Source organism: Canis lupus, chromosome 21 (genome assembly GCF_048164855.1).
Source record: "Canis lupus baileyi chromosome 21, mCanLup2.hap1, whole genome shotgun sequence".
NCBI classification, from domain to species: domain Eukaryota; kingdom Metazoa; phylum Chordata; class Mammalia; order Carnivora; family Canidae; genus Canis; species Canis lupus.
The window spans coordinates 16,209,097-16,219,229 of NC_132858.1; the positions used below are offsets into that span (position 1 = coordinate 16,209,097).

Consider the following 10,133-nt stretch of genomic DNA (forward strand, 5'->3'; position numbering starts at 1 on the left):
GAGTTTATTACCTACTGAAAATCTCTGGATTTGACAGCTAGGATGTAGTTTGGGATTGAAACAAAAAGGACTTTAAATTGTTGGGATAAAAATCCTATCGGTAGGCTGAAGTGAGAAACTGGAAACCAGTGTAGATGTCTGTAAGAAAATATTGAAAAAAGGAAAGAAAATAAATGGAAGTAGATACAGAATATTATATTTAAAGGTGAAATTGACTTCAATGTGATATGCTGCAAGTTTATAAAGGAAAGATTTGTAATAATAGGATAAGTATCTTAATTGATGCAGATAGTCAGAATTGGATGCACAGTTAAAGGGATTAACTTCAGAGTGGCAGAGCACGATATTCCGAGAAAAGAAAGGAAGGGCCGGAGGAAGTCACTGATGAACCCAAAGGCTTATATGATGACTTGATGAGAAAGATGAGCACATACTTCTTCGCTATCGGGTATTTTTCTCTACAAGGTAGAAATCATTTTCTGACAGTGAGAAGGTCATAGAGTGAAACCTAAAGAGAGTGATGCAGGTTTACAATAGTGATTAAAGGAGGAAAAAGGTTGTGTGAGATATGAAATAGTAAAGAACTTTTTTTTTAAAGATTTTATTTATTTATTCATGATAGTCACACAGAGAGAGACAGAGAGGCAGAGACACAGGCAGAGGGAGAAGCAGGCTCCATGCACCGGGAGCCCGACGTGGGATTCGATCCCGGGTCTCCAGGATCGCTCCCCAGGCCAAAGGCAGGGGCCAAACCGCTGCGCCACCCAGGGATCCCTAAAGAACAATTTTATTCAATCATCCATACACATATATATGTCTAAGAATTGTGACTTTTATACAAATATAAATTGGAACTGTGTCAATGATTTTACTTCATTCATTCATTGATTCATTCATTTAACAGTTCCAACTGGTATAAAAGATAATGCAAAGGATTATAGATAAAGAATTCACAAACAAATATACAAATAGATACAAAATTGACTTTTTCCACAGGAGGGAGGGCAATTGATTGTCTGTACACTGAATAAAATGTGTATGTCTGTAGACAAGTATCATGTGTGTTGCTGTTGGTTGTCTAATAGATTTCTAAACCAGAGCAAGGGCAATGAAAGGCAGAAAGGTATAGAGGTAGGTGCATGAGGAATTTCCATATATTTTACAATTTTTCACTGTGGAGGGCATGGGAACATTCCTGGATAGCATTATCACATTGCCTGGATTGAATTTAACATTTTTGTAGGCATGAGGATGTCTCTAGTTGTATTCCATAGCTTGAATTCCAAAAAAATAAAACAGATGCCTGGATTGACTCAGAATTGCTATGCTGCCAGCTTTAGAACCATGAAGGAACAAGATGGTGAGGAGACTTAATCTGCAGAAAGACATTCCTTTAACACTATATCACTCTCATATTTTAGATGATGGACGGAAATTCGATGGTTCATTGACCTGACTGAGGTCTCACAACTTCTGAGTGACAAGAGCTGGGATTCAGTGACTTTTATAAATAATGCATAACCTTTCTTCTTTCTATTTTATCAGTGGATTTCAAATAACTCTAAGGTGTTCCTTAGTTCCTCAGAGGTGAAACCACATTGTAAGGTTAGAACTTCTGCTCCTCTATTTATACAGGGTTTTACCTGGAACAGCAATGCTGTCTGTTGTGAAAATAAAAACAGCACAAATGGGGACAGGGGATATTTTTCCAGTTTGCTATATAACCATGTGATTGACCACAATTCCTTGATATTGGTGGAAGATGAGGGAGTTGAAGAAAGTGGAGTTCAACAACTGATTTGATGACGGTGCTCCTAAATTTGGAAAACAATTTCTTTAAGTAATAGAAGTGATGCATTCTCAGTTTACTAAAAATGCAAAAATCTGAAGGGCCTGTGTGACTCAGTTGGTTGAGCATCTGCCATCGGCTTGAGTCATGAAAATTTATAATGCATGATACTACATGAGCTATAGATGTGCCTAGATGTTATGAGGATGCCCACGTGGAGTTAGAATTCCTCTTCTATTTATTTTGACTGTTTTATTTCTTATTTTTTAGTGAATGCTGAGGTTGTTGTTAATATTGCCATCACTATCGTGCCACCACTTCAGAAGTCCAGGGACACTGCGGAGAATGGAGTTGGAGAACCACACTGTGAAGTCTGAGTTCTTTCTCTTGGGATTTAGTGACCATCCAGAACTTTGGAGGGTGCTTTTTGTTATGTTTCTTTTTATCTACTCTGTTACCCTCATGGGGAACCTTGGGATGATCTTATTAATCACAACTAGTTCCCATTTGCACACCCCGATGTACTTTTTCCTCTGTATATTGTCCTTTGTAGATGTATGTTACTCTTCTGTTATTGCCCCCAAATTACTTGTGGACTTGATTTCCAAAGAAAAGACCATTTCTTACAAGGGCTGTGCTGCACAGTTATATTTTTTCTGCTCTTTGGTTGACACAGAATCTTTCCTCTTGGCTGCTATGGCTTATGACCGGTACATAGCAATCTGCAACCCTCTGCTTTATATGGTTATTATGTCCAAGAGGGTTTGCTCCCAGTTTGCCATTGGAGCATTTTTGGGAGGTACCATGAGTTCAATTATTCACACTACTAATACCTTCCATCTGTCTTTCTGCTCCAAAGAAATTAATCATTTCTTCTGTGATATCTCCCCACTCTTCTCTCTGTCCTGCACTGATACTTACATGCATGACATCATTCTGGTAGTCTTTGCTGGTTTGGTGGAAGCTATCTGTCTTCTAGCAGTCCTTCTGTCTTATGTCTGCATCATAGCAGCTATTCTTAAAACAGGGTCTGCTGAAGGAAGAAAGAAAGGGTTTTCCACTTGTGCCTCCCATCTGACCGTAGTCACGATCTACCATGGTACCCTCATTTTTATTTATTTGCGCCCCAGCACTGGTCATTCGCTGGATATTGACAAAGTGACCTCTGTGTTCTATACATTGATCATACCTATGTTGAACCCCTTAATTTACAGTCTAAGGAACAAAGACGTCAAAAATGCCTTTAGGAAAGTAATAGGCAGAAAATTGCTTTCTTAAGGAAGAATGAAACTGAGCCTGACAATTTTTCAATAATGTCTGTTCTTTGAACTTTGGTTCTGTTGGGAAAGTCAGTTTAATATGAATGTTTCCCAAATTTGTAGGTAATGAGGTCTCAACTACAGAATACTGCCCAGGCCTAACATCAGAGCCAGATCCCATCATATCGTTGTATTACATCTCTCTCTCTATTATTTTAAATTTGACATTTTTAATACATATTCCAGAGTAGATTTACCTTTTGCATAATGTCCTATAGTCCATAGTCTTATTCCTTTTCTCTCCCATCCTAAACTTTATCATAATTATTCTCAGTATTGAATAAGCCATTAAAATATCACAACTTTCTTTTGCAGAAGAAAATAAATGCAATTAACTAAGACTTTTTCAATTAATTTTTATTTCCATGTAAATATGTGTGCATTGCAGCTAAGCTAATTATATTCTCTCTAAAAAAATTTTCCTCAAATTTTAACTTCTATATGATTTTTTTCTAATACCCTTTCAATTAGAGACGGTAAGTAACATCCTAAACCTCACTAGAACCTTAAGGGTACTTCTTTTAAAACTCTTAGAATTTTCTGTCTAATCTTGTAGTTTGTGTTTATCCCTCTACTAGACTCATCATTAACTATTGTCCCTTATTTGATGCCTTACCTCTTTATCACATTTTCTCCAGTGCAGTTATTGAGTAAGTTTTAATGAAATAAATATATTTGCTATTTGTTGTTTTTAATTTGGATTATACACTTATAACAGGCAGAAACTATTTCTCTTGCAGTTTTTTGTTTGTTTGTTTGTTTCCTTCTCTGGAGGAGTACTGTATACACATGTGACAATTGCATGATATTGTCAAGTATAGTGACTTATTAAAAAACAATTTGCAAATATCAACAAAATTAAAGTCTGGCTCATAAACTATTTCAGTCTGAAATCTCTTGATTGTTAAGCAAACAGCTGAACTTCCTGAAGGAGGCTATCCTCTGACAACCAAATATGGGATCAGAAGCCAAGAAATGGTGGGATCAAAGTTATGTAGGCTGTTGGGACATGACCAATAGACATCATAGCTGAAAGCCTAAAGAAAGTGCTGAACCAAAGGAGAGGTTGAATAATGGGAGAGAAGGCAAATTAGACATGAAAGTCGTATGACAGTGAAAATGCATGTTGGGGTATAAACCAACATCACAGTTCCATTCTCAGCTCCAGGCTTTAAAAGTAGGTTTTTGTTCATATAGCTCAGTGGTGAGGTAAAGCTCTGGTCAGTGTGGGCTATCAATAGGGAAGAGTGGAATGTCAGCTAGTGCCAATGAAAAGCAAGTGTTTCATCCTAAACACTTAGTAGAAAATGTTCACCACAGTGTATGGGTTCATCACAACATATGGGTATTGATTCCTTTGTTGTTAAGTGTATGCTGGTTCATTAACCTCTCCTCTATCTCCCTAACCCTATGGAAAGTAGGGAGAGACAGAAGAAAGAAACAGACAACTCCAGACTGGTAGGTGGCAGGTGCAATGAACTTTTGGCTACCCAAAATAAGCCAAAAGATGAGTAGATCTCCACTCCTGCCCTCCAGAATCTTAAAAATTTATACAGAGGCCTTAATTGAGCTTGGTCATATAAAGTGTCCAGGTGGTGTCAACAACACATTGATCTCTCAAGGATATGTCCTTGGAACAATTCAAACTGTGGGAATTGTAGGCAGAATGTACATTCCAAGGACAGAGGAGGGGTGAGGATCATTTGATTCCTTGAGTCCAGCTAACAGATCAACCAGTAATCACCTCCTCTCCATGACCTTCTCCAACAACATCCTATTTCAGCTGTGGCTCTTGGGATAGAGCTGCACAAATAACATAAAATAGGTATTCTGGGATTAGTTATTTAAACTCATTTTTTGGCAATAAGTCTGAGACAAATCGTTTTTTGGCAATAAGTCTGAGACAAATAAGTCTGAGACTTATTTCAGAAGTACAGATTCAGGCATCTAGCCTGGACATGGAAATGATGTGTCCAGCATGGGTAGTAGTGAAGAAATCTTTGCTCAGCTCTAATGAGGAATGAAGGTAGTATCAGGAAAAACAAGTCCCAAGGTATCTGGGCAGGGAGCGCCATGATGTACAACTGGAATCTGAATAACTGGGTGAGCAGACTCTCAAGTAGATAAAAATGGATCTTGGAGATACGATTTCATGACAGGACACCAAGGATTATACCATGTTTTCTTGCAGCCTTAGGGTTTAGTTCTTGAGAGAGACTTAGTTGGCTCTGAGTGATCTTAGAAACTCCATTATCATCCTCAGATAAATAGATATATACCTGGTTATAAAAATAGCTATGTCTATGAGGACACTTAGTGTTCACAGAACAAGTAATCTACAGTCCCACAGCTAACAAGTAAATGATAGTATATAGATGTGAACCAGGTCTGTCTCTCTCTGAATTCCAGTTCTTATCTTAAAATTTCTCTCATCTTTACTATTCTTTAAAATGAAAATAAAGGGGATGCCTGGGTGGCCCAGCAGTTGAGCGTTTGCCTTTGGCTCAGGGTGTGACCCCAGAATCTTGGGATCGAATTCCACATTGGGCTTCCTGCATGGAGCCTGCTTCTCCCTCTGCCTATGTCTTTGCCTCTCTCTCTGTCTCTGTCTCTCATGAATAAATAAATAAAATCTTAAAAAAATAAAATAAAATGAAAATCAAGCATAAACAAAAACAAAAAAAAAAATCCTGTTTTCCTGACCATGTATAAAGGCTATTCATTCATATGGGGAATATAAAAAATAGTGAAAGGGATTATAGGAGAAAGGAGAGAAAATTCCTGTGAAAAATTAGACAGGGTAACAAAACATGAGAGACTCCTAACTCTGGGAAACGAACAAGGGGTAGTGGAAGGGGGAGGTGGGCAGGAGGATGGGGTGACTGGGTGACCTACACTGAGGGGGGCACTTGACAGGATGAGCTCTAGGTGTTATGCTATATGTTGGCAAATCAAACTCATATATATATATATATATATATATATATATATATATATATAATATTAAGGTTTTTAAAAGAAAATATAAAGAAGAAAAGGGAATATCTTTTATTCTTACATATATATATATGAAAGCTGACCAGTGAATCCAATTTTGTATAATATGGATAGGTTTAATCTTTACAGATAGGAATATATTTAATACAATTTCAATAAAGTACATTGTGATGGGAAGGGATTTCAACAGTGATGGAGAGGTCCTGTTATATGATACATTCTATGAACAACAAATTATTTAAGGTTGTAAATTAAATTACTCAATAGATAATGAAATACTAGTAACTTGCTGAAAATTGCAACTTTTAAATGTGTTATTTAATTCTATGGCATTTTGAAGTACACTTAGCCCATTTTAAATACTAAAGGAACTTATAAAAATATTTAAGAAGATTTAAATGGAAAACTTTGTACTGCCATTATTTTCTCCTCATGGAACCAGAAAAAAAAAATGCTCCTATATTCTCTTCTTGACAATGACCTAAAATAAAATGAATACTCTTGAGAACCTCTTGTTATGTTTTTCAGAAGTGAATTAATTCTTAGTGCATATAACATATGCAATTGAGTTTATAGAAATGATACAAGATTACTTAACATCAGCTACTCAGTAATTAAAATTGTGTTTATTTCATAGATGCACAGGGATCCTATTATTACAAATAGAATTCTATGTAAATATTACTTTGTCTTTATTTCATTAAACATAATATTAATACATTTTCCTTTCCACTTAAATTGTATTAATTAGGAATTTTAGTTTTTTTTTTTATTATTTTGTTAGTATAATGCTGTGAACACATCAAGGGAGACTGAGTCATCTTTCCAGTGGCATTTGGACAAGGTAAAGACCCTCAATTTTCTTTTGTACAGTTTCTGTATAGTTGTCAACAGCGTCATATCTGCTCCCCAGAGTAAGAGCAAGAAGGGAAATTCACAGGCTAATGTGCAAATGAGGTGCAGCATAAATTAAGAGCAATTGTTCCTTCAGATGTCTACTGGGCCAGAATGATGAGGAATACATGGTCCAAAAAGATTTTTACTGCAAGTGTTATCTGTCCCTGATAGTTATTTCAGCGTAGGCCAAAATAAAAGATGTGCAGGAAGATTTAATCTAAGACAAACGTACTAGAATAATATTTAAAAGTCAGGTTTGTGTGTGGGTGTGTTTGTGTGAGTGTATGAGTATGTATTGGCATGTTTGTGTGTGAGTGTGGGTGTGTGTGAATTTGCAAAGGCTCCTTTGCATCAGTTTTGCAGGAGACACAGATGCATTTATTTAATAAATGTTTTAAATGACATCTGGAGCTCAGCTTTGTAAATAATAAAGTAGAAATATTGGTAAACAATCCTGGAAAGGGCATTGCATTTATGGAACTTTGAATTAGGGCACAGTATTTTTTTATTTATTCTTATGTATTTACTTACTACTGATATACATCTAAGTGCTATGATGGAACGTTTATAGGGTGATACCCGTCCCTAGAAAGGATACAAACAAACTCAGCTTAACTCATTAATACTACCTTCTGGCTGGGCAAGTTTATTGAATTCATGGCTTCAAAAATATCATAAGTTTAAGTGCAAAAGTTTAACTGATGTGAGGAGAGTAGTTGCTATTCCCATGTGATCTCACTGAGCCATCTCTATGAACAGAGAAGGCAGGTATAAAAAGATCTTTTTTTGCAAATCAGCAACCAAACCTAGTCCTACTCTTTCTTAGTTTAAACAGAAAAATAAGATCAATAATGACTCTCTCCACATTCAGGTTAGGTACAATGATAAATAGTAGGAAACATCTAGAAGCTTGTATTGATGAGACTACAGGAATTGATGTCAAAGGACCATACTTCAGCTCTCAGAATCTTTAAATAAACACTTTTGGGTGAAAAACACAACTTCACCCAGAACATAATTTAGTGCTGATTGCTTTTTTCAGGGCACCTTTCACATCCTTATTCCTTAAGCTGTAGATGAGTGGGTTTAACATAGGGATGACCACAGTGTAGAAGACAGAAGACATTTTGTCTGTGTCCATTGAGTAACTGGAGCTCGGTCGGAAATACATGAACAGAAGTGTGCCGTGAAATATAGCCACTGCGGTCAAGTGGGAGGCACATGTAGAGAAGGCTTTGCGTCTCCCTTCAGCTGAGTTCATTCTAAGGATGGTAGTTAGGATATAGCTGTAGGAGAGGAGAACAGTGATGATGCTGCAGCCCACTACACAACCAATGAAAGTGAACATCACTATCTCATTGATGGATGTATCTGAAGAGGAAAGGGCTAGCAAGGGTGGGATGTCACAGAAAAAGTGATTGATGATATTGGAATCGCAGAACGACAATCGAAATGTGCAGCAGGTGTGGATTGCTGAATCCACAAAACCGACGATGTAGGCAAGGGACACAAGCTGGATGCAGATTTGCCTGGACATGGCGATTGTATAAAGAAGTGGATTACAAATGGCTACATACCGGTCATAAGCCATGACAGCCAACATGAGACACTCCACATCTGCAAAGACCCCAAAAAAATACATCTGAATTGCACATAAATCATATGGAATTCTCTTTTGCTCAGACAAGAAGTCAGCCAGCATCTTGGGAGAGACAGTGGAGGAGTAGCAGACGTCACAGAGAGACAGGTTGCTCAGGAAATAATACATGGGCGTGTGGAGCCTGGAGTCCAGCTTGATCAGCAGGATCATCCCTAGATTGGCAATCATGGTTGTGCTGTAAACTAGCAGAAAGAGCACAAAGAGCCCCTGCTGCACATCTTTTCTGCCAGAAAGTCCTAGGAGTATGAAATCAGTAATCACAGTGCAGTTCTCAACAGCCATCACTCAGATCTGGGAACCCCTGCTTGTGAAAGAAAGAAATGGTACCAGGATTAACATCATTTTAGTAGCTAAACTGCTGGTCTTCTTTCTTTCTTTCTTTCTTTCTTTCTTTCTTTCTTTCTTTCTTTCTTTCTCTTTCTTTCTTTCTTTCTTTCTTTCTTTCTCTTTCTTTCTTTCTTTCTTTCTTTCTTTCTTTCTTTCTTTCTTTCTTTCTTTCTTTCTTTCTTTCTTTTGTATTTAGGAAAAGAGGCAATGTCAAGACTGCTAAGGTGAAGCAGACTTTCCTGGAAATATATCCAAATCAATACATTGGTATAGTGATAGTGATATTAACATTGCCTACATTTGAACAGCACTATACAGAATTCATAGCACACTTTCATTCAAATTAAAGCATACTATTTTCATACCAACATACACTGTATGTATGATAGATTTTGTTACTTCTTTCTTATATAAAGACATTAATGTCTTCATAGTTTGAGGCGATGGTTCTTATAATTATTTGGCCAGATAACCATGTATTCTACAAGATTTTCTTTTTAGATCTAGTAGAAATATTGATATATTCTGTAATAGAGAAGCTTAACTGAGAGGCACAAGTAATGAATATATTCCTTTGTTTTCCCCCCAAAAATTCCAAAATAGAGGGCCATAAGAAAAAATCCTTCATGCAATATGCTTCCACTTCCCCACTCACCCCAGGTCCTATCCAGACTCAGTAAACAAGGGTTAGAGATAGTCTGTGATTCAGGACCCACTAAAGCAGGGAGGGTGTGGTTGCTGAAGAACAGGGTGGGAGGGTCTCCATGTTCAATACTCTAGAATGAGAGACCACAAAATGTCAAGGCTAATCATGTTGCTTTCTGACAGTTGCTGTTGCTCAGGGGAGATTATGGAGAACATTTGGGCTCTAATCATAGGGATTCTGGAGGGATTCTGGTAATGGGTGATGGAGCGTTAAATGAGGGAATGTGGTGTACTGAGTCTCCCTGCCCCAGTTCATTAGAACCCTCATAGTCTATTCACCAACTGTTCAGATCTGTAAGAGGCATGTTAAAAATACTGATGCCCACAGTCCCACACCCCAGAGAGATTCAAGCCTGACCTATACCTTTTTCCCACTTCCCTAGGCTTTTTAAAAAGATTTTATTATTTATTCATGAGAGACAGAGAGACAGGCAGAAAT

The 10,133-nt window shown here is 37.2% G+C and overlaps 2 protein-coding genes across 2 annotated transcripts; one reads left to right on the forward strand and one right to left on the reverse strand.

The window, feature by feature from the left end:
• The first annotated feature begins 2,131 nt into the window (after positions 1 to 2,131).
• LOC140613393 (olfactory receptor 5I1-like) lies at positions 2,132 to 3,067 on the forward strand. Its single transcript, XM_072791922.1, has one exon. It carries the CDS (start codon positions 2,135 to 2,137, stop codon positions 3,065 to 3,067), a length of 933 nt encoding a protein of 310 aa, XP_072648023.1. The 5' UTR covers positions 2,132 to 2,134.
• Positions 3,068 to 5,421: 2,354 nt separating this feature from the next.
• On the reverse strand, positions 5,422 to 8,978 carry LOC140613620 (olfactory receptor 5W2-like). Its single transcript, XM_072792052.1, has 2 exons — positions 8,029 to 8,978; positions 5,422 to 5,504 (listed from the first exon to the last, which is right to left on the reverse strand). The coding sequence occupies exons 1-2, from the start codon at positions 8,942 to 8,944 to the stop codon at positions 5,422 to 5,424; spliced, it is 999 nt and encodes a 332-aa protein (XP_072648153.1). The 5' UTR covers positions 8,945 to 8,978.
• Between the last annotated feature and the right edge of the window lie 1,155 nt (positions 8,979 to 10,133).

What these genes read in the sequence shown, in the direction of transcription:
- LOC140613393 (XM_072791922.1), top strand. Translation starts at nt 2,135, where the DNA reads ATGGAGTTGGAGAACCACACTGTGAAGTCTGAGTTCTTTCTCTTGGGA.
- LOC140613620 (XM_072792052.1), bottom strand. Translation starts at nt 8,944, where the DNA reads ATGGCTGTTGAGAACTGCACTGTGATTACTGATTTCATACTCCTAGGA. An exon ending in TGCCCTGAAAAAAGCAATCA is followed by an intron (nt 5,505 to 8,028) that starts GCACTAAATTAT and finishes TGGAATTCAGAG; the next exon opens with AGAGACAGACCTGGTTCACA.